This window comes from Lissotriton vulgaris, chromosome 10, assembly GCF_964263255.1.
Source record: "Lissotriton vulgaris chromosome 10, aLisVul1.2, whole genome shotgun sequence".
NCBI lineage: Eukaryota > Metazoa > Chordata > Amphibia > Caudata > Salamandridae > Lissotriton > Lissotriton vulgaris.
In genome coordinates this window covers 1,099,924,672-1,099,947,171 of record NC_141698.1, presented here as the reverse complement: position 1 = coordinate 1,099,947,171, position 22,500 = coordinate 1,099,924,672, and the positions used below count along the sequence as shown (strand labels likewise).

Genomic DNA, 22,500 nt, shown 5'->3' with positions numbered 1-22,500 from the left:
AGAGGAAGGAAGGGGAGAAGGAAGGAAAAATGGAAACACCGGATAATGGTGGAAAAGAAAACAGAATTGATTTAAGAGGAAAGGAAAAGAACTAAGATGGAAGGAAATGGAGAGAAGAAAAAGAATGGTGTAAATGGAGACGACAATAAAGAAGGTAAATTGTGAGAAGGAAGTAAAGGGCAAAGAAAATATAAATAAACTGTAAGAAAGTGGAAGGACAAGAGATCAAAGGACGAAGAAGAGAGGAAGTGAAGAGAAAACAAATGAGATGGGTTACACAGAAGAAGATATAATGAGGAGGGGATGAACAGTGAAGAATAAGAGTGAGAAAGTAAAAATCGAGCGAGATAAGGATGAAGAGCAACGAGGACAGGAACCACGGGTGCGGACAGAAAAAAGAAATCTAGGGGAAAAAAGTAAGAATGAAAAATAAACACTCGAAAGATAGATTGAAGAAGGGTGGGTCATTTTTTTTTAATTTTTAAGTCGTGATCAGGGTGATGAGGAGCTGAGAGGCAGCAGGGAGGATTAGGGAAGGGAGCTGGGGCAGATGGAGAGTAAACTAGGCAAGAGCAAGTATGTCAGAGACTAAGAAACCACTGGAGGGACGAGAAAGTATCAGAAAAGGGGCAGATAAAGGAAGTATTCGAGAGTCAGAGGGAAGCAGGATAGGTGTGTAAATATGTCAGATTGATGGTGCGTGTGAGGGTAGATGGAGAGGCAAGAGAAGGGCAGTTAGAGGAACAGATATGGGGCAGTGGGGACAGAGTGTAAAGAAATGAAGCTTAATGGGGCGGAAGAGGGTTGGCATTGGCGAGGTCAAGGGCCGGCTGGAGCAGATGCAAGAGAAGGGGCAGTTAGAGGCACAAATGGGGCAAAGAGTGGAGAGACTGATACTGGGGTACATGAGGGCAGGCACTGTCGAGACAAGGGCAGACAGTGGGGTTGGGGCAGGTACGATGCAAGAGAAGGGGCACAGATGGGGCAGAAAGTAATGGAGCACAGAGTGGAGAAAACTGACACTCTCTGGGGTAGATGAGGGCAGGCAATGGCGGGGTCCAGGGCAGAGCGGTAGTTGGGGCAGGTACGGATGTAAGAGAAGAGGCAGTTAGAGGGAACTTAAGGAAGAGACGGGGCGGAGTGGCAGGAGCTGGCACTCGGGTATATGAGGGCAGGCCCCGGTGGGGTCCAGGGCAGGTTGGGGGTTGGGGCAGGTATGGATGTGAGAAGGGGCAGTTAGAGTGAACTTTGGGGAGCAGACGGGGCAGACAGTGGGGGGAGCTGACGGGTAGATGCGGGCAGGCACTGGCGGGATCCAGGGCAGAGAGGGGGTTGGGGCAGCTACGGATGCAAGTGAGAGGCAGTTAGAAGAAACTTTGGGAGCAGATGGAACAGAGTGGAGTGAGCTGACACTGGGGTAGATGCAGGCAGGCACTGGCAGGGTCCAGGGCAGTAAGGGGGTGCACCGAGGGGCAGTTAAAGAGACGCTGGGTGCAGGGGGTGGCCCATGGATGCGCTGCCTCCTCCCCCCTCCCTGCTCACCTGGGGGGCCGGAGGCTGGGGCGCACCCAGGGGGGCAAGACCGCCTCAGCCCCGCCGGGGGGGCCTAGCGGGGGCTCTGGGCCTCGGCCATGGCCTGGATCCTGCAGCACAGGCTCTTCATAGGGCTCCACGGGGGTGGAGCCTGGCCTTGTACGGTGGCCCCGCTGGCCCAAGCCGAGGAAGCATGGCCACCAGAGAGGGAGAGAGGGTAGGGTATCTGGAGTACTGGAGGCCGTGAAGGCTTAGCCGCAGCCCGGAGCGCGCCGTGCCGCGGGAGAGCTGTGGTTGGGAAGTGCTGGCGTCACCGTGATCACCGCCGCAGGCCGGGCCCTCCAACTACATGGTAAAGCAGACTTCCCTTGTAAGTGTGGACCGCCTCAGCCCTGCCGGGGGGGGGGGCCTAGCGGGGGCTCCGGGCCTCAGCAATGGCGTGGATCCTGCAGCAGAGGCTCTTCATAGGGATCCACATAGGAGGCGGGGGAGGGGGTGGGAGCTTGGCCTTGTAAGGTGGCCCCGTTGGCCCAAGCCGAGGCAGCATTGCCGCCAGAGAGGGAGAGAGGGAAGGGTATCTGGGGTACCGGAGGCCATGAAGTCATCGCCGCAGCACGGAGCCGGATTGCGCCGTGCCGCGGGAGCGCTGTGGTTGGGAAGTGCTGGTGGCACATTGATCACCGCCGCTGGCCGGGCCCTCCAACTGCATGGTAAAGCGTAGTTCTCTTGGAAGTGTCAGCCGTGGTAGTCGACAGAGAGGAAGCGCTGCACAATTGGAACGTAGAATTTAAGGGACTCTAAGGCTTCAAAAATCAGAATGCGTGCGAGCAACCAACCAAACGGAGTCTTAGGGGTAACACCACCATGTTTTTCCGAGGTCAAGCAGAAATGCCTTGGAGAAACGCCCCGTCATTTTCAGAGTGGGGGGCGTGTTTTTCTTTCTCTCCACTTCCCATTGGATGGAATGTAAAATTCCAGCCAATGGGAAGCGGAGAGAAAGAAACTAAAAAACACACCCCTCAATCCGAAAAAGACGGCTTAAATGGAAAGACAAATCTCTTCTACAATGGCTGGCCTCCATTTAGGAAGCCAGCCAATGGAGAAGAGGGGCAGGTTTAAGCCCCATACTCTAGAAACAAAATCTCGCCAGCGAGACTGCGCAAGCGCAGCCTACGCAGGCCAAGACCTAAAAAGGCTGTGTCCGCACAATCGCATCCTTCTAGCCGCCCTCCGTGTACCGAAGCTCCCGGTCAGTCAATGGAGCTCAGCCTCTGTGCACATGCCAAGGCATTTCATGACATGCATGTATTTTTAATCTCCTTGTTTGCCAGAGTACAGCAATGCTCACCATGACGCACCTTCCCTAAACACTGGAGGGTGGCTGTGCTGGAGTTAGAACAGTGAACGGACCCTCCCCTGGGGTACTTTTTCTTTGGAGTGTCAGGGGAAGCCCAGAAGTACGTCAGTGAGGCACAGAGGGACGAGGGCGGGCGTGGCTGGTTACCACACTGGGGAAGAGCTGCAGCTGCAGCTGTGGCGAGGCTCAGCCTAGGTCTCGCACCCAAGGCCCTCCAGCCATACCCCTAATCCGTCCTCGATGACTTCAAATGGCTGTGAGAATGGTGCCTTTCAATAGGTCAGGCCTGAAAAAGGCACCGGGGAGGGGGGCGCACCCCAGCAACAAATGGCACGAAGCAAACAGGAGCACGGGAGGAAACCTGTCGCCTCTCGCAGCTTTCCACCCTCGCTTCTCTGTGGCTGGTGCTTTCCACCCTCGCCTCTCTCGGTGGCTGGTGCTTTCCACCCTCGCCTTTCTCGTTGGCTGGTGCTTGCTGGTGCTTTCCTCCCTCGCCTCTCTCGGTGGCTGGTGCTATCCACCCTCGCCTCTCGATGGCCGGTGCTTTCCACCCTCGCCTCTCTTGGTGGCTGGTGCTTTCCACCCTCGCCTCTCTCGTGGATTGTGCTTTCCACCCTCGCCTCTCATTGACGGGTGCGTTCCACCCTCGCCTCTCTTGGTGGCTGGTGCTTTCCACCCTCGCCTATCTCGTGGATTGTGCTTTCCACCCTTGCCTCTCTCGGTGGCTGGTGCTTTCCACCCTCGCCTCTCATTGGCGGGTGCATTCCACCCTCGCCTCTCTCGGTGGATTGTGCTTTCCACCCTCACCTCTCTCTGTGGCTGGTGCTTTCCACCCTCGCCTCTCTCGGTGGCTGGTGCTTTCCACCCTCGCCTCTCTCGGTGGCTGGTGCTTTCCACCCTCGCCTCTCTCAGTGGATTGTGCTTTCCACCCTCGCCTCTCACGGTGGCTGGTGCTTTCCACCCTCGCCTCTCTCGGTGGCTGGTGCTTTCCAACCTCGCCTCTCTCGGTGGCTGGTGCTTTCCACCCTCGCCTCTCTCGGTGGCTGGTGCTTTCCACCCTCGCCTCTCTCGGTGGCTGGTGCTTTCCACCCTCGCCTCTCTCGGTGGATTGTGCTTTCCAACCTCACCTCTCTGGGTGGCTGCTGCTTTCCAGCCTCACCTCCCTCGGTGGCTGGTGCTTTCCACCCTCGCCTCTATTGGTGGCTGGTGCTTTCCAGCCTCGCCTCTATTGGTGGCTGGTGCTTTCCAGCCTCGCCTCCCTCGGTGGCTGGTGCTTTCCAACCTCGCCTCTATTGGTGGCTGGCGCTTTCCACCCTCGCCTCTCTTGGTGGCTGGTGCTTTCCACCCTCGCCTCTCTTGGTGGCTGGTGCTTTCCACCCTCGCCTCTCTGGGTGGCTGGTGCTTTCCACCCTTGCCACTCTGGGTGGCTGGTGCTTTCCACCCTCACCTCTCTTGGTGGCTGGTGCTTTCCACCCTCTCCTCTCTCTGTGGCTGGTGCTTTCCACCCTTGCCTCTCTCGGTGGCTGGTGCTATCCACCCTCTCCTCTCTCGGGGGCTGGTGCTTTCCACCCTCACCTCTCTTGGTAGCTGGTGCTTTCCACCCTTGCCTCTCTCGTGGATTGTGCTTTCCACCCTCACCTCTCTCGGTGGCTGGTGCTTTACACCCTCGCCTCTCGTTGGCGGGTGCTTTACACCCTCGCCTCTCTCGGTGGCTGGTGCTTTCCACCCTCGCCTCTCTCGGTGGCTGGTGCTTTCCACCCTCGCCTATCTCTCGGTGGCTGGTGCTTTCCACCCTCGCCTCTCTCAGTGGATTGTGCTTTCTACCCTCGCCTCTCGCGGTGGCTGGAGCTTTCCACCCTCGCCTCTCTCGGTGGCTGGTGCTTTCCACCCTCGCCTCTCTCGGTGGCTGGTGCTTGCTGGTGCTTTCCTCCCTCGCCTCTCTCGGTGGCTGGTGCTTTCCATCCTCGCCTCTCTCGGTGGATTGTGCTTTCCATCCTCGCCTCTTTCGGTGGCTGGTGCTTTCCACCCTCGCCTCTCTCGTGGCAGGTGCTTTCCACCCTCGCCTCCCTCGGTGGCTGGTGCTTTCCACCCTCGCCTCTCTCGTGGATTGTGTTTTCAACCCTCGCCTCTCTGGGTGGCTGGTGCTTTCCACCCTTGCCTCGGTCGGTGGTTGGTGCTTTCCACCCTCGCCTCTCTGGGTGGCTGGTACTTTCCACCCTCGCCTCTCTGGGTGGCTGGTGCTTTCGACCCATGCCTCTCTGGGTGGCTGGTGCTTTCCACCCTCGCCTCTCTGGGTGGCTAGTGCTTTCCACCCTCGCCTCTCTCGTGGATTGTGCTTTCCACCCTCGCCTCTCTTGGTGGCTGGTGCTTACCACCCTCGCCTCTATCGGTGGCTGGTGCTTTCCACCCTCGCCTCTTTCGGTGGCTTGTGTCTGTTTGTAAGAACAGCACATTACTGTTTCCAAGGCAGCCGCCGCTCCCTGAAAGACTTGAGCTCACCGGGGTTAGATGGGTGCCTTTCTTTCTGGGGGGACAGAGGGTGCGCGAATTCCCAGCCCGCAGCCCCTAACCCCGCTGATCATTTCATCTGACTGCCTCTTACTACAAGGGAGGCATTTACTCTAAACAATAGTGCATTGCAGCTATTTTTTTAATATGAATCCACGATTTATAGGGGCCCAGCATTGGGCGCTGTGGTCTTTGCTGGCACTCAAACAGTGAGACACAGCAGAGTTCCGAAGGTGTGGGTGGGCAGGAGAAAACGAAAAAACCCGCATTTCTTGCTCGTTAACCAGGAATATTCGCTACAACGGCGGTGTTGGCGTAAGATTGTGGGAGATCTGGTCTCTGGTCAACAATACTGATCATTTGGCAAATGGTTGTATCATCCGGAGCTCGAAGGAAAGCCACCAGCGGCGACTGATGGGCCTATGAACGGGCCCGGCGGAGACTCCTGGGCGAGTGATCTGTACTGGGGGGCAATGGCCTGCGCCTCTGTCCCCCTATCTACAAATAGAGAGTCTGACGACAGGCAAGCCGACAGTCATGCCCTCAGCACTGAATCCCGTAGGCACTGTCCTCAGAAGGCTTACATAGTACAATGCACCATGTTGTACTTGTACTGCAAGGGCTGTGGACACTACAGATTATTCGTCAGAGTGACTCTTGGATGGTCATTCTTTACTCCAACATCCTTGGGACGGTCGCTTCAACAGGCAGCAACAGACACATAGATAGCTGTGACCAACACAGATTCAATTAAAAGACAAAAGCCCAGGTGAATGAGTGGTCCAACCAGCTCAGGCCCGCCCCACTGTACAGACCAGTGACGCTTCACAGCCTTCATTTGCTGTCCACGTGGACAAAAGGACAGACATGGACAAGAGGAGGACAGGCGTGGGCAAGAGGAGGACAGGCGTGGGCAAGAGGAGGACAGGCGTGGGCAAGAGGAGGACAGGCGGGGACAAGAGGAGGACAGGCGGGGACCAGAGGAGGACAGGCGTGGGCAAGAGGAGGACAGGCGTGGGCAAGAGGAGGACAGGCGTGGGCAAGAGGAGGACCGGCGTGGACAAGAGGAGGACAGGCGTGGGCAAGAGGAGGACAGGCGTGGACAAGAGCGTGGGCAAGAGGAGGACAGGCGTGGGCAAGAGGAGGACAGGCGTGGGCAAGAGGAGGACAGGCGTGGACGAGAGGAGGACAGGCGTGGACGAGAGGAGGACAGGCGTGGACAAGAAGAGGATAGTCGTGGACGAGAGGAGGACAGGCGTTGACGAGAGGAGGACGGGCGTGGACAAGAGCGTGGGCAAGAGGAGGACAGGCGTGGGCAAGAGGAGGACAGGCGTGGGCAAGAGGAGGACAGGCGTGGACGAGAGGAGGACAGGCGTGGACGAGAGGAGGACAGGCGTGGACAAGAAGAGGATAGTCGTGGACAAGAAGAGGACAGTCGTGGACGAGAGGAGGACAGGCGTGGACGAGAAGAGGACAGGCGTGGACAAGAAGAGGACAGGCGTGGGCGAGAGGAGGACAGGTGTGGACGAGAGGAGGACAGTCGAGGACAAGAGGAGGACTACAGGCGTGGACAAGAGGAGAAGAGGCGTGGACAAGAGGAGGACAGGCGTGGACAAGAGGAGGACAGGCGTGGACAAGAGGAGGACAGGCGTGGACAAGCGGAGGACAGGCGTGGACAAGAGGAGGACAGACATGGACAAGAGGAGGACAGACATGGACAAGAGGAGGACAGACATGGACAGGAGAAGGACAGACATGGACAAGAGGACAGGCGTGGACAAGAGGACAGGCGTAGACAAGAGGAGAGGCGGGACAAGAGGAGAGGCGTGGAGAAGAGGAGGACAGGCTTGGATTGTGGGTACTACCTCTTGGTTTCTCTAGTCCTAGACCAGTCCAGGTCACAGTGATGTACCCACACTGTGTAAATGTAAATGTAAATGTAGTATACTTGTAAAGCGCACAGCTGCCCCAGGAACGGGGCGCTGTATAACGCTGTGGAAACCTTCCTGGCTCTCCCTGTGAGATGCCACTCCTGGGCACCCCCAAGTTGAAGCCAGGCATCCCAGTGTTGTTGGGGCCATTGTGGAGATTAAGCAAGCTATTGCCCAGAGTTGCAGCATGGGACCTATGATTAGAGTAGGCGCCGAGGCGAGAATTATCGAGTCCGCGGACATTGAGCCCAAGACCCTGCCGCGTCAGGACTTGAACCCTGGTCCCGGGCTTGATCTCTGCTTCAGAGTCTGCCGCTCTAACCAGTGAGCCACACTTCTCCACTGTGTGATGTACCCACACTGTGTGACACACCCACACTGTGCTGACACCTTATAGGCCCCCGTACAGGAGACAGTCAGACATTAGCTTGGCTTTTCATCCAACGTGGGTGGCAGTGGTTATCCGTTCTAGGTGTTGGTCTCTGGCCAACAGGCAGTGAAAATTACCGCCATGACCCCACACTCTGCTGGGATGGTTACCAGTCCTAGCTGTCTATCCGCCTCTGGGCATGGGTAACAAGACTACAACTGCGGTGTATCAGCGTGGATGCCAGGCTGCCCGGCTAAAGTCATACAGTGAAGGGCAGCTGAAGGCCAGTTTATTGTTTGTCAGTCATGGGGCCAGTGACTAACAACTTATGCTCGAACTAGCCCTTATAAAATAAAATTACTCTGTCCGTAATTTTTTTTAAATCATGCTTACATTTTACCACGGAAAAACTGTAATGGAAATGGAACGGACATTTTCTTTGATCATTAATTACTCTCCGAGATGTATTAAAAGCATAAAACTGGAATCGCGCCAATGGGCTAGTGTTTTACTGGATAGCACGTGGCTGCATCCGTGGTGTATTATAAACGTAACACTAATGTGAGCTGTGCTATATGGAGGTGCTGGGTGGTTGTCTGATGAGAGACCATGGATGCCACAATACCTCTTTCTTGGATCCTGCCTAAAAGGGTTTTGAGTCCAAAATGCCTCTGTCTGATGATGGGTTTTTAACAAAATACTCTATGTTGGATGAGACATGGTTACGCTTTAGATTCCACTATGCATATTTGTTTCATGATGTCTGGTTAGGTTCTAGATTCCAGAATACCTTTAGGGATATTTGGTTGGTTTTAGATTCCACTATGCATATTTGTTTCATGATGTCTGGTTAGGTTCTAGATTCCAGAATACCCTTTAGGGATGTCTGGTAGGTTTTAGATTCTACTGAGTATATTTGTTTCATGATATCTGGTTAGGTTTTAGATTTCAGAATACCCTTTAGGGATGTCTGGTAGGTTTTTGATTCTGCTAAATATATTTGTTTCATATGTCTGGTTAGGTTTTAGATTCTATGGAAATCGCTCAATGGCTGTGGGCACCACGGTTTCCTACATACACATCTTCCATACAAACTGGGCATTTTTCAATAGTATGTAAAGTGGCAAACAATGCATTAGACAGAACAAAATGTATAACAGCTGCAGCGACCGGACAAAGCGAAGCTTTGAAAGACTTACAGTCCATAAATCTGGGGCGCGATCTCCAGCCGGTTCAGGTGCATGTACAATTCAATGTCGTGCTTCTTCAGAAGCTGGTCCTGGATGAAGTTCACTTTGGTCACTATGGCAATGGATGGCCCATGGTCCTGGGGCCTGGCAAAAGGTGCTGGTGAGATGAGCCCATCTTTATCCTAGAGGTAAATCCATCAAACACTGTCAAAAACACAACTAGAGCAAGTCTAGCATGTTGAAGGACGCAACTAACCAGAGCAAGCTCAAGTGAAAAAATACATTTTAAAACATACAGTAAAGCCTGTGTGTTCCAGTAAAGGAAGAAGTCAGTAATTTATTCTTTTAGTTCTGCCCTTGTTACTGAATCCGGAAGGACTGCAGGGTGGACTATCCAGCGCTCACCCATGGGCACCGACTAGATCCAACACCATTGATCGCTCTAGCGGGCTTGGTCCGAAACTATTACTTAGTGGCATTTTGTATCAAGAACTGTGGGCATAAGAGCATAAAAGTATAATTAACTGAGGAGAGGTCCATTCTAGAATATGCCATAAGCGTATGTGAAAAAAAGATTGAGTCCACCTGTTCTATGTTTTTCTATCCAAGGATCTCTCAGCCCATATCTTTTAATGAATGTTTCACTTTCTTTGAGAAAGAGGCCAAATAGTCAGTGATGCTGCCAGATTAATCGGTGGTTGGGTCACAAAGTCTAGAAGGAAGGTATCTTGGTTTGAGTCTGGGGCATATAGGGAAGCTACTGTATGCCTCCTGGCCTACAGTGTGACTGTAACTATGATATATCACTACTCCCATGTCCAATTTGAGAGAAGTGGCCTTACAGCAGAGTCTAGCACAAAAGAATAAAGTTGCCTCATTACATTTAGTTCTGGCCAAGGACGGGAATACTAAGGTCAAAGTGATTCCAGCAGTGGACAGATAATGGAAACCTTCAAGGCAAGTTAAACATCCCAGCAGGGTTGGCAGAAGACTAGCCCTACTTTCCAAGCCAAATGTATCCTATCTCCTCACTCCATCTATCTATCGCCCTCACTCCATCTATCGCCCTTTTGGGGGACACACAGCCGGAGACAGACAACTCTGGCAGGGGGCCCTAACTACTGTTCGCCGACTTTTGGATCCTTGCTTTTCTTCTGTGGCCGTCCACTGCGGCGGCCGCCTGCCAGTCAACGGTTCAGGCGTAACCTGGTGCAGTATTACCTGGCTCTTTGACTAATGTTTGGGACTCAGTGAACTGATGCTATTTATCATGCACTGTTTTTTGCTTATGCCTTATTCTGGGGGGGGGGGGGTTGGGGCATGTTCTAGGGGCTGCCTCCTCCTGTTGGGTTTGGGGGGTGTGTTTGGGAGTGTGCTTGGTTGGTGGTAGGGGGGTTCCTTGGGATCCATTGGCATGTCTGACCTTCGGCGCTATGTTCTGGGCCTGAAGTACCGCATGCCGCGACAGATACTTCATTGTTCCTTGAGGTATTGGGGTGGGGGGTCATGGGCTGTTGGGTGGCTGATTGGGGGGGTTTGTTCTTCGGGGGTTGTGGGTATCGGGGTCCTGTTTCATGGGGTGCACGTGGTCTTCCTGAATTTTGCAACTGTGGGGTCTGGGGCCTGGGCCGGGGGCCGGGGATAGTGGGGCTTGGTACGTTGTGCTAATGGTTGATGGCCCTCATTTAGCGCCTTCGAGCGCTTCCATGCATGTTCTTAGCTGGAATGTCCGGGGACTCTTGGACAAGATTAAACGGGGGGCGGTGCTTCGCTGGGCTAAGAGGGACCTGGCGGATGTGCTCCTTCTTCAAGAAACGCACATGCTAGGCACAAAGGCTCTGAGTCTGCAGCGCTTTGGCTTTCACCAGGTGTTCCATGCTGGGTTTACTAGGGGCTCCAGGGGGGGTGGCCATTCTTATTCACAAGCGGCTGGCATACACTCATGAGCGTCAATGGCTCGACCCCCAGGGGCGTTTTGTGTTTGTTCAAGGGAAGATTGGTGCGGAGCCTGTGGTATTTGGCTGTGTGTATGCCCCCCTTGCAATGGGCCTTAGCTGAACGGTTGTTTGCCTTATGGACTGAACGCCCCCACTCCCTGGCTGTGATTGGTGGCGACTGGAACGATGTAGTGGATGTGGCATTGGACCGGCAGAGGAGGCCCGGAGTGGCACTGGTGTCCCCCCCTACGCGGCTGGGGGCTATGATTGATGGCCTGGGATGGGCGGATGTGTGGAGGCACTTGCATGCGGAGCGGCGAGAGTACACTTATGTCTCGGCTGTCCATGGCTCCCTTTCGCGCCTGGATTGTGTGTTTGTTCCGAGGGCCTTCCTTGCTAGAGTGAAGGGGCGGCGATACGGCCTCGTGGGCTCTCTGATCACTCCCCTGTGGCGGTCCAAATCGATCTGCACAGGGCACGCCAACCTATCAGATGGCGGATGTCCACGTGGCACTCGCAGCGCCCTGATTACTCCCGGCATTTCCGTGGCACGATCGCCCAGTATTGGCGGGACAACCTTGCCGTGGGTATGGACGCAGTGACCGTCTGAGAGGCCATGAAGCCCGCCCTGCGGGGTATAGACATTGCTTGGTGTGCATCCGCTCGCCGGACTCGGCTGGAAGGCATTGTTGCTGCAGCGGGGCGGGTGGAAGACCTTGAGGCTCGCCACAGGGAGGCATCTGATGATGTCACACTGCGGCTGCTCCTGCAGGCGCAGCAGTCTTACTCCTCGGTCTTGTTAGACGAGGCTCGCCAAGCATGGTTGGCCACCCGTAGCCGGGTGTACCAGTGGGGTGACAAGTCTTGCACCATGCTCCATAGGCTTTGTCAACAGACTTTGCAGCCTCTTACACTGCCGGGTCTCGTCGATGACGCAGGAGTGGCGATCACAGACCCGGCAACTCTTGCCACGAGCTTTGCGCTTTATTATGGGCGTCAATATGCCTCCCGGGAGACTCTCTCCCCTGCCGATATTGCTGATTATCTCGCGTCGGTTCCCCCTTCTGCAGTGTCGGATGAGGTGCGTGATGCCCTTGATCTTCCATTGACGGCTGAGGAGCTAGGGGACGCATTGGGTCAACTCAATGTGGGCAAGGCCCCGGGGCCGAGCGGATTCCCCAGCGAATTCTACAAGAAATTCCATCTACAGCTCGGGCCGCATTATTTGCGTGCCCTGGAGCAGGCGCGAGAACATGGCCGCCTCCCACCGGATTGGCGCCATGCCGAAATCGTGGTGTTCCTGAAGCCGGGTAGGCCCCCGGATCGCCCTGAATTTTATCGCCCCATCTCCCTTATTAACTTCGAAGCCAAGCTCCTGGCCAAGGCGCTCGCGAACCGCTTGCTTCCACACATTTCAGCCCTTGTTCACCCTGATCAGGCAGGCTTTATGCCGCGCCGGGCTACGAGACACAATATACGGCGGGCGCAGGCTGCGATAGAGGCGATTGGGTCTTCGGAGGATCAGGCGGCGCTACTATTGGCCGACATCGACAGTGCCTTTGATTCGGTCAGCTGGACCTTTCTTTTTACCCTTTTACCGCTGCTGAACCTCGGCCCAGTCTTCATCTCTTATGTCCGGCTACTCTATACTGAAGTCACAGCCTCGGTGCGTGTCTGCGGGGCGGTTTCGGCTCGGTTCCCAGTGACCAGGGGCACGAGTCAAGGGTGTCCGCTCTCCCCTTACCTTTTTGCGCTGGCCATGGAGCCGCTGGCCGCCAGTGTACGCCAGGATGTGCTTTATCGTGGCTTTGTATGGGGTGCGGATCATTCAGACCGCATAGCTTTATATGCGGACGACGTGCTGTTCTTCATGACAGACCTGCAGCGTACGGGCCCTCGTGTCCTGGAACTAATGCAGGACTTTGGTCGGGCGTCGGGGCTGTTCCTTAACCCGCACAAGTCGACCCTATGGGTGCTGGGGGGTGGCGCAGTGGACTGTCCTTGGGCCGCATCCCTTCAGGTGGCTGTGGAGGGTGTGAAATACCTAGGTGTTTTCCTCTCTGCTTCGCCTGCAGTGGCGTGGAACCGGAACATCCAGCCGGTATGGGACCGGGTCCAGATGGACATCAAGACATGGACACGTATACCTCTTAACATCTACGGCCGGTCGGCCATCTTTAAGATGGTGGCCTTGCCCCGTCTCCTCTACCAACTACAGAATCATCCCTTTTCGATTGATCCGCAGTGGTTCCGCAGTGTCGACGCTGTGCTGGGCCGGTTTCTGTGGGCTGGGGGTGCCTCCAGGGTGGCGCTCCGCACATGCTTCCTCTCTACATACTGCGGCGGCTTGGCGACTGCGGACATTTTGTCCTACTATCAGGCCTCTCATCTCCTTGTGCTTAACGAATGGTGGTATGGGGACCGCAGTGATCCGGCCTATGCCTTGGAACATTCTCTGATGGGCGACGCCTCCCTCCACACATTGCTGTACTCGGCCAGACGGAGGCGACTGCTTCCCAGGGTCACCCAGGTGGTTTTCGCGGTCTGGCGGCGGGCCCTACACCGTATGGGTTGGTGGGGTAGGCTGACGGCCGAGACTCCGTTATGGCGCAATGGCCTGCTCCCGGCGTTGGCATCTTTGCAGGGGTTCGACGGCTGGGACGCGATCGGGATCTCCTCCCTCGGGCATGTTCTCTCAGGCACTACCCTTAAATCCTTTCAAGATCTCAGCTCTGAATTCAACATGCCCAGGTCCCAATTCTTCCGCTACCTCCAATTTCGCCACGCTCTTACTCCTAGCCTGGTGGGCTTGGAGCAGCTCCCTGACTTCAGTCCCATTGAGGCGAAACTCTTTATGGGGGACCTGGGTGACAAAAAGGTCTCCCAGATATACCGTTCTCTGGTCACACACTGCTCTCCTTCGCTCTCGACATTGAAGGCCTCGTGGGAGAAGGATGTTGGTCCCCTGGATGAGGACGACTGGCGCAAGGCCCTTAAATCTCCCCGTGGTGCTGCTATAGCTGTCCGCCTCCGCTTCATCCAGTTCAAATACCTCCACCGAGCTTATTTCACTAGGGACCGTTTGTGGCGGGCGGGACTCATTGCAACCCCGGAGTGCCTGAGGTGTGGTTCTGAAAGGGGCACCCTTTTTCATACTGTGTGGTCCTGTGAGAGGCTGACTCGATTCTGGGCCGGGGTATGGGATTGTCTGTCTGAGGTGTTGGGGTGGGACCTGCCTCGTACCCCTAGATTGGGCCTGCTTCATGTTCTTGAAAACATCGGGGGTAACGTTTACAAGCGCCATTTGTTGTTGCTGGGGCTTGTGGTAGCAAAGAGGGATCTGGCGCAGGCCTGGAAGAGCGAGCGCGCCCCCCCACTCAGTGCCTGGAAGGCGGGCCTGGACTTCCTCATGGGTCTGGAGCTGCCTGTGTTCGAAGCTCGGGGGTGCCCCCGCAAACATTACAAAATTTGGAAACGGTGGGCGGACTGCAGGGGCCTGACCCTCGACCCCCCCCTGGACATTGATGATGCATTGCCGCTGGATTTTGATCCCACGCCCTAGGCCGCTGGCCGGCTCCACCTTTGTATGTCATCTCATATTGCAGAACTGTGATCACGTGCACCGGGTTAGGGTGGGATAAGGGGTGGGTAGTTGCGGGAGGGGTTGGCGGGAGTTTCTGGGGTTGGGTGGGTAGGGGTAGTTAGAAATATTTCGCTCTATAATGCTGGGTTCAAGGTTCAAAGCGCTGGGATGCTTCCGAGTAGCCATGCGCTTTATAAGAGCCTTTCAATTTCAATTTCAATTTCAATGTTGTGTCTTTTCGTATCTGTCGTTGACAGTCTCCTTGTTGGACAGGCCACGTGAGGGGCTTGCCTCCTCCCCACATGACAGGACCCGGGCCCCGGTCCTCCAGATGTTACCCACAAGGGCAACCCGCACCCCGTCCCATGCGGGACTCCTGCCGCGGACATCTCTGTATCATGGGGCCGAATTCCTTCCCGCTCCCTCGGCCGGCCCGGCCGCCATCTTGGACACTGCACCACGAGGCCGCGTGGCCTCAGATCGACCCTAACCCTGGGCCTGGCCAGGCCCCGACATCCCGGCACCACCATCCACCCAGGAGGTGAACGGCCCACTTGGCAGGTTGATGGGAGAAAGAAGTATCGATGGCTCTCCCCCGCCAGGTGCCGATCGCACCCAGCTCCCCCGGGCGCTGGCTCCACCCCCCTGCTGGGTGTCTGGACTCCCTCATCCCGGACCTCCCGACCTCCAAGTGCGAGGGTCCGGACATCAAAGGGCACCAGACCTATAACTGGGGCAGCTCCAGAGCAGGAAGGCAGTTGTATCCTGGAGTCGAGAGACGCAGTGAAGAACTCATCCTTGACGGACTATTGGCGCTGCCGTAGTCCTACCTTGCGAACTATTGTCCTGCCTGCTGGCGCTGCCGCAACCTTCTGAAACCTTCATCGTCGTCGGGACCTGCTGGCGTGGCCGCGGACCGTTTGTAACCACCACCTTCATCGGGACCTGCTGGCTCCGCCGCGGACCGTCGCTACCTTCAACCATTCCGGGACCTGCTGGCTCCGCCGCGGCCCGATCATCTAGAACGCCGAGCTCGAGGATTGTGAGCTATTTCATCTACCAGATTGGTAACAAGACTGTCCCGCTACCCTTTTCCCAATTGAGAGACTAGAACCGAGGGGACCCCTGAGTCCAGACCTCCTTGTACCATTTCACCGTACTTAAAGAATTGCTTATAAAGAACGTTAAACCTTATCCGTGTGTGGTGTACATCTGTGGGGGGGAAGTTACTCGTCTGTACGATCGCTGGAGACGGCTCTCCCCGGAGACCTCTCCCCTTATTCTCGGCCGACCCTCCCGGTCCGTCTAACACTCCTCCTGACTGTGGAGGGCTGTACTGAAACTTGCTTGAACTCATAATAAAAATGGTTTTGAAAAATGCTATAGGTGTCATTTTAAAAAAATAGAAGTATTACCATTGTAAATGACAAAGCTATTAATTTCACAATTTTTAAAAATAACACATAAATAACAAATTTGTCATGTACAGGACAAATACTTGTTCTGTATATATGTCCATGCAGTTTTACCTGCATCTGTCTTGCCTCCCACTCCATGAAATAGTTCCTACTCCGCAGTAAATCAAATTACGCCAGTCCCTTGTTTATTACATTATATTCACTAACTCATTTAAGTATTTCTCATATCTTGTTTCTTTTTCCTTACTCCCTTTGAGATATTCACGTCTCCTTCCTTCATATCTCCCCTCTCTCTCCTTCCCTGCATCCTTAGCTATAAAGCATGTGCCTGCCGCACCTCTGCTTGTGCTCCTGTACCCCCAGAGTGTTCAATCACCCACTCATCTCTCTCCCCACACTTCTCGTGTGAGCTCTGGTGCCCACCATGGCTGCTCTCTTCTGGCTGTTCACATTCCACCTGTGCTGCATAGAGTGTGAACCATCCATATCACGGTTTATCAACCTTCGAAGGATTCACAGGTTTCCTGGTAGGTTACATCCCCATGTTTACAGGAAATGTCTACTCAGTGAGCATATTACTAGCGTTGTATCTTGTGACCTGCAGCTACTCAAGGATGTCTGCAACAAACAAAGATATCTTCTAATAGAAAACCTCTGGCCAGGTGGTTACAGTAATGCGCTGCCGTAGGCACATTAACTCTCCGAGCTATTTAAAGATGAATAAAACCTATGACCACAGATTGTAGACTGATCTCTGCAGCAAGTGCGTTTTCCAGAAGTCCTGTCTCACCAGGAGTATACTCTGACCCCTGCTAGATACACAGATGTCTAAAGCAGGTACCTTAACCATGCTTAAGCTATCTTAAAATGCTATCTGTCCCCCAACATGAAAAGAAATCAAGCTTTACTGCTGCATTTCTTCAAGTCTGTTTTTTGGGGTCACAGAGTCTATAACAATACTACACATGTACTGTTACACTGTAGGCTGACTTTCATCCAACTTTTCTGGCTCTTCCTGAGCGCACCACATTTCCATCCCCTCCTACCTGCGCCCAATTTGAGGATTGTCCAGGTATCTTTTTAGTTCTGAGATTTAATGTCACGGCTGTCAAACTGACCTATTATTAACAATAAATATTTTATGTTATTTATTTTATTTTGAAAGTTTTATAGAGCGCGAACAAGATCCTTACGGATATCAGAGCGCTTTACACACAGAATGGGATAAAAAGGCAAAGGAGTAATAATTAAACAAAACATTTTGTGCAAAGATGAGCAAATGGTTACAAAAAACAAAAACAAAGTAAGGTAGCAACGGTGCATAGGTGGTCAATATACATAGTCATAAGAGGAAGAGTACTGAGTTCCGAGATTACATTAGTCAAAGTTCAGGTAAATTGAGCTAAGAGGAGAGATTTTACTTCTTTTTTGAAGGATGCCGTGGATAAGATAAGTCTGATTTCTGGAGGGAGGGCATTCCAGATCATGGGCGCCATCCCTGAGAAGGAGCGTTTATATGTTTTTTCTTGTGAAATCTCTGAGGTTTCAAAAGGAGACTGTCTGCGCTTCTTGTCGCTCTTGAGCCACCCGAGATTGTCAGTTTCTGAGCGAGGTAGCTGGGGGAGTTGTGGTGTATAGCCTTGTGGGTCATGCAGGCGATTTTCAGGTGTATTCTAGCTTCGTAAGGCAGCCAGTTTAAAGCTTTTAGATCAGGAGAAATGTGTGAATGTTTTTTTGAGCCCGAGATTAGTCTGGCTGCAGGATTAATAGAGGCTTTTAATGGTGCGGTTGTCAATATGGGGAGACCACAGAGGGCAACACTTCCATAATCCACTCGAGGGATGACTAGGGCTTGGACTGCAGTTCTGAAGTCATTGGGAGGAAGGAAAGGTTTCAACTTCCGCAATGTGTTGATTTGGAAATTAGCTCCCTTTGTTGCATTGCTGATGTGATGATGCATATTGAGATTGCAGTCGAGGGTTATGCCTAAAGATTTCGCTGAGTCCACAAAAGCAGGTTGAACGTTGAGTGCAGTGAGATGATTAAGCCAAGCCTGAGTGATGGGGACTTTGGTGGGAGGCGCTATTAGGAGGAATTCAGTTTTTAGAGCGTTAAGTTTGAGGCGATTCTCTGCCAGCCAAGTCTGTGTGTTCCTAAGCGTTGTGTTGAGTATTTTGATGTCATCAAGGGTGTGCATTTTAAGGTAGAGCTGGGTATCGTCTGCGTATATGTGAAATTGAACATTAGATGTTTGAAGTAGTACGGTAAGTGTTCCATGACTAGATTGAACAGAGTAGGGGAGAGGGAGGATCTTTGAGGGACACCAAGTGTTGCAGGAACTGGTGTGGACACAGTATTGTTAATCTTGAATTTCTGGGTCCGGTTATGCAGAAAGGAGGTGAACCACTTGAGTACTGTCCCTGAAATACCCATTTTGAGATTCAGCGAATCAAGTAAGTTCTTGTGTTTGACCGTATCAAAGGCTGATGAGAGGTCGAGTAGTATGAGGAGGCAAGAACCATTCTGATCAAGAATTTGAAGCGCGTCATCAATTATGTGAATCATGGCTGATTCCGTACTGTGGCCTGCTCGGAAGCCTGATTGGTGTGAGTTGAGAAGGTGAAAGTGCTCGATGTGTTTTGTCAGTTGGAGGTGTACACATTTTTCAAGGAGTTTGGCCAAGGTAGAGTTATTGGTGATAGGGCGACAGTTGTTAAGCTCGGAGGGGTCCGCAGTGCGTTTCTTTAGTATGGGCGAAACCTGTCTCACTTTAAGGGAGTCCGGGATGCATCCTTGTTGAAGTGAGCTATTAATGATTTTGGTCCAGAGGGGGAGAAGTAATGGGATAAAGTCCTTTACGGAGTTTGCGGGTAGAGGATCAGTGAGGTGATTGGAAGGCTTCAGTGTACTTAGAATCTTGCCAATAGTTTCTTCCGAGTACGTTTCGAAGGATGACCATGAAGCATTGTTTTTTTAAATCAATGGGCGTTTTGCTGTGGAGGTTAGAGTAAAGACTTAGATCAGTGAGGAGATCTTTCCTGATGTTGTCTGTCTTTAAATTAAAGAAAGTAGAGAATTCTTCACAGGTCGGTCGGGCACTAGAGGTGTTTAAAAGACTTTGAGGGCCATCCCTGGATTGAGTTTTGATTAACTCTAACAGTTTTTTTGGTCAGTTTCTTGCTTGGTCAAGCTGGTGGCTAAAGAAAGCAGCTTTCGAACATTTGATTTTTCTAAAGTAAGCGTTTCTTTTTTTCATTAGTGTTTTGAGGTGCAAAGCTGACGAGACAGATCTCCAATTATGTTCCGACAGTCTCATCACTCGTCTATCATCATTAAGAAGCCCGTCGTACCATGGTTTAGAGATTTTAGAAGAAACTTTCCTTAGTTGAAGAGGGGCAGCTTCGTTCATAATTGAGGTCATCGAATTGAGGTAGTGGTTGGTAAGAACCTGTACGTCAACAGCGCCAGCGGGGGGTAGGAGAAGATTGTAGCTGGGGGGAGGGCAGTGAGTTGAGATTGAGTTTCTTCTAGTCTCTCTTCCAGACCTTAGATCTGGTGGATTGAACCGGATTAGATTTCATTTTTTCGATGATGAAGAATGTGATAATGAAGTGGTCAGACCAGTGACAGGGTTGGATTGACTAGAGTTGGATGGAGTCGGCTTTGAAAATGATAAGGTCCAGGATAGAGCCTTTATCGTGGGTGGGGCTGTTGCAAATTTGGATGAGGTCTAGGGCACTGAGGAAGGAAGTTTTTGAGACTATTGACCACAGAGTCGGTGTGATCGTTCCAATGGAGGTTGAAATCACCAAGGAATATTTGTGTGTGTTGTTGTCCAGAGTTTGTTGTAACCAGGTCCATGAAGTGTTCAGTAAAGTTGAGGTTGTCTCCTGGTGGGTGGTACATAAAATGTAGGGAGCATACAGGATTACCTTTGCTGTTGATATCAAGGCAGAGGTGTTCACAGGAGGAGAATATAGGGGAGCTGGCTCTAATTACTGAGAGGTTGCTCCGGTGAATACATGCGATTCCACCCCCTATTTTGCCAACCCCATCCAATCTGATGATGTGGTAATTAGGGGGAATTAGAATGTCAATGAGAGTGGCGAGGAAGAGCCTGTTAACCAGGTTTCGCGAGTATGGTCAAGTCTAGGTCATGTGCGATAATGAGGTCTGCAATGTCAGAGACATGTCTAGGGGCCGATCTACAGTTCAGAAGTGAGCATTTAAGCAGAGGAGTGATAGGGGAGGAATAGGGGTCCGGGGTTGTGTGACTTTTTTTTTGATTATTGGCAACGATACCTCTATTGTTCTGTTTGGAGGACCTGTGGGGGTTGGAAGGGATAGTAGGGATGGGAAGGTGAGTGGGGGCTATGTGGGTCGAGGGTGCGAGATCATATGAGTGCAGGAGGGAGCGTATCTCGTACGCCGAAAGTGGGTTGAAGCTTCGTGGAGGACGGGTGGCAGAATTACGGGAGGGGATGGATGTCCAGTAAGGGGATTCTGTTTGTATGGAAGTGGAGGGTGGCTGGTGGCTGGTGGGCTTTTTGGGTGAAAAGGTTCTGGGGGGTGTGGGGTGCCTGGGTTATTTCGAGAGCAACTCTCTGAAAGAATGAAGTTTTTCTTTAATTTGAAGAAGAGTTGATATAATCTTGTCCAAAGTGTTGATTGGAATGGTAGTGGTGTTGGTGTTAGAGTGAGGTATGAGTTGGGGAGGTTTGGCTCGGTTAGGTGTGAAATCAGGTGAAGGCAAGGGAGGGGAAGGGGGGGTGATGCGTAGAGTGTTGGGCACATTGATGCCATTGATGTAAGGAAAGTGGGAATGGTTAGTGATGGGAGGAGAGGTGTGGTAGGTGTGTCCAGGAGTGTGTTAAGCTCTGGTGTAGTAGTTGGTGGAAACGTATGAGAGGGTGTAGCGTGTGTGATTAGAGGGGCTGTAGTAGCAGCTAAATGGATAGTGGGTGCATTAGGTAGGAGAAGGCAGGTGGGAGGAGAAATAGGGGGGGTGAAATGTTTTAAAGGAGAGTTAGAAGGGGGTGGGGCGAACATAGCGTAGACGTGGTGTGGAGACCTTTAATACAACACGTGGAGATCATAGGGGTGTTGAGTGGGATGGAGGGGATCAGAGTTCAAGGTGACCGCGTGGAGTTTGGAAGGAGCAGGGGAGGGAGTGGGAGGAGATAGAGTGAAGGTGGGAGGGTTGTTAGGAGGGGAGTGGTGTCTGACTGGAACCAGTGGGGGGAACAGCTTCTATACAGGGTGCGTGAGAGGATTCAATACTGGGTTGAGGGAGGAAGAAAGTGTTGTTGTGGGATAGGGGGAGGGTTGGTGATGGAGGAGGAGGGACAAGAGGTGTAGGGGGCTGTGGGCATTGCGGGGAGCCTAAGAGATTGTGTAAGAGGTGATTTAGTAGATACGGTCGAGCAGGTTGGAGGAATGTGAAGGTTAGGTGAAGAGAAGGGAAGTGTGTAGGAGGGTAGGATAGAAAGGTTGAGGGAGGAGTAAGGTCCAGAGCTCCTTGATGGCAGGGGGTAAGGGGTGGGAGGGTGGCAACGAGTGGGCTTTGGGTCTGCCCCTTTCGGCCATTGGCTCTCTGACAAGCTTCTTTCAGCCACTTATACTGTGTCAATCACATCCTGGACAGGCCCAGTGCAATAGACATCTCTTACCTGTGCAATTGGCTGTTTGGATGCATCATTCCACCTCCATGCGAGTGCTTGCATTGAACTGAATATGTGTGACTGCTTTACGACTAGTGCCTCTCTCTCTTTCTATTCCTGCTGGCTGTCTCCCCCAGTCAAACGTGCTAGCGCAGGCTGTGCTGGCGCATTAAACCCAGACCGGTTGGCTTTGCCAAAGCTTGCTTCCATTTTCCGCAGTGATTTGTATCCCTTGAAGGACAGACCTAGACTGATGTGCCACAGGGACCTAGTCAATGCAAATTTGATCTGTTATTTGTTCTCATATTTCTGTACCCAGAGCTCCTCACTACGAGCAAAGTACCTCTGCCAGGCCACACTCACCTTATGGAGATCTTGCTCCAGCGACGAAAACCAGGGCTCAGCCGTCTGCATCAGTTTGGAAAACACAGCACTGCGAAAGGAATAGATAAAATAAGGAAAGACCAAGAAATGTGAACAATCGAAAGATACACCTATGCTGTTATAGACAAGTACAGGGGCTTTCGGGAGTACCCAGGACTATTGGTTTGTTGCAGCAAGAAACAACGAGGCCATGTCAATGAAGCACATCTAGGCTTGAGGTGGTGAAGCATCGACCAGGAGCCAACAGGAAGGCGGATCCAGCCTGCCCTTCTAATATACCATGCCCGCAGTGGGACAAGCAAGGACCTTAAGGGTCCTGAGAAACGTACTGCACCAAACTAGTCTGAAGCCATGTAAACAGCCTGAGTAAATTATTCGATTCAGATGAACTGGATACAGATCTACCCAGGATGAAAACCATGATAATCTGGCAACAGAGGAGCCATTGTGGCTACACTGAGTTTAGGAGGGGCTACAACTATACATGCATGGTTTATAAGTACGCATATACGGTATAGAGACTAATTCCACAGAAGGTGGCCAGCCATGCTGGCCGAACACTACACATTAAGAGTAGGGGGGAAAAAAACCATACATGCACAACCTCACGAAACCTCGCCGGAGTTGTT

General features: G+C 52.7%; 1 protein-coding gene across 3 annotated transcripts in view; it reads right to left on the bottom strand.

The window, feature by feature from the left end:
• Positions 1–22,500, bottom strand: part of TBC1D5 (TBC1 domain family member 5) — a 1,888,005-nt gene that overhangs the window by 642,053 nt on the left and 1,223,452 nt on the right. For all 3 annotated transcript variants that reach the window (XM_086942181.1, XM_086942182.1, XM_086942183.1), the window contains 2 exons: positions 21,851–21,920; positions 8,899–9,071 (listed from right to left, as the gene is read on the bottom strand). In XM_086942181.1, the coding sequence (XP_086798307.1) occupies positions 8,899–9,071; positions 21,851–21,920 (243 nt within the window). The remainder of the gene's footprint in view (positions 1–8,898; positions 9,072–21,850; positions 21,921–22,500) is intronic.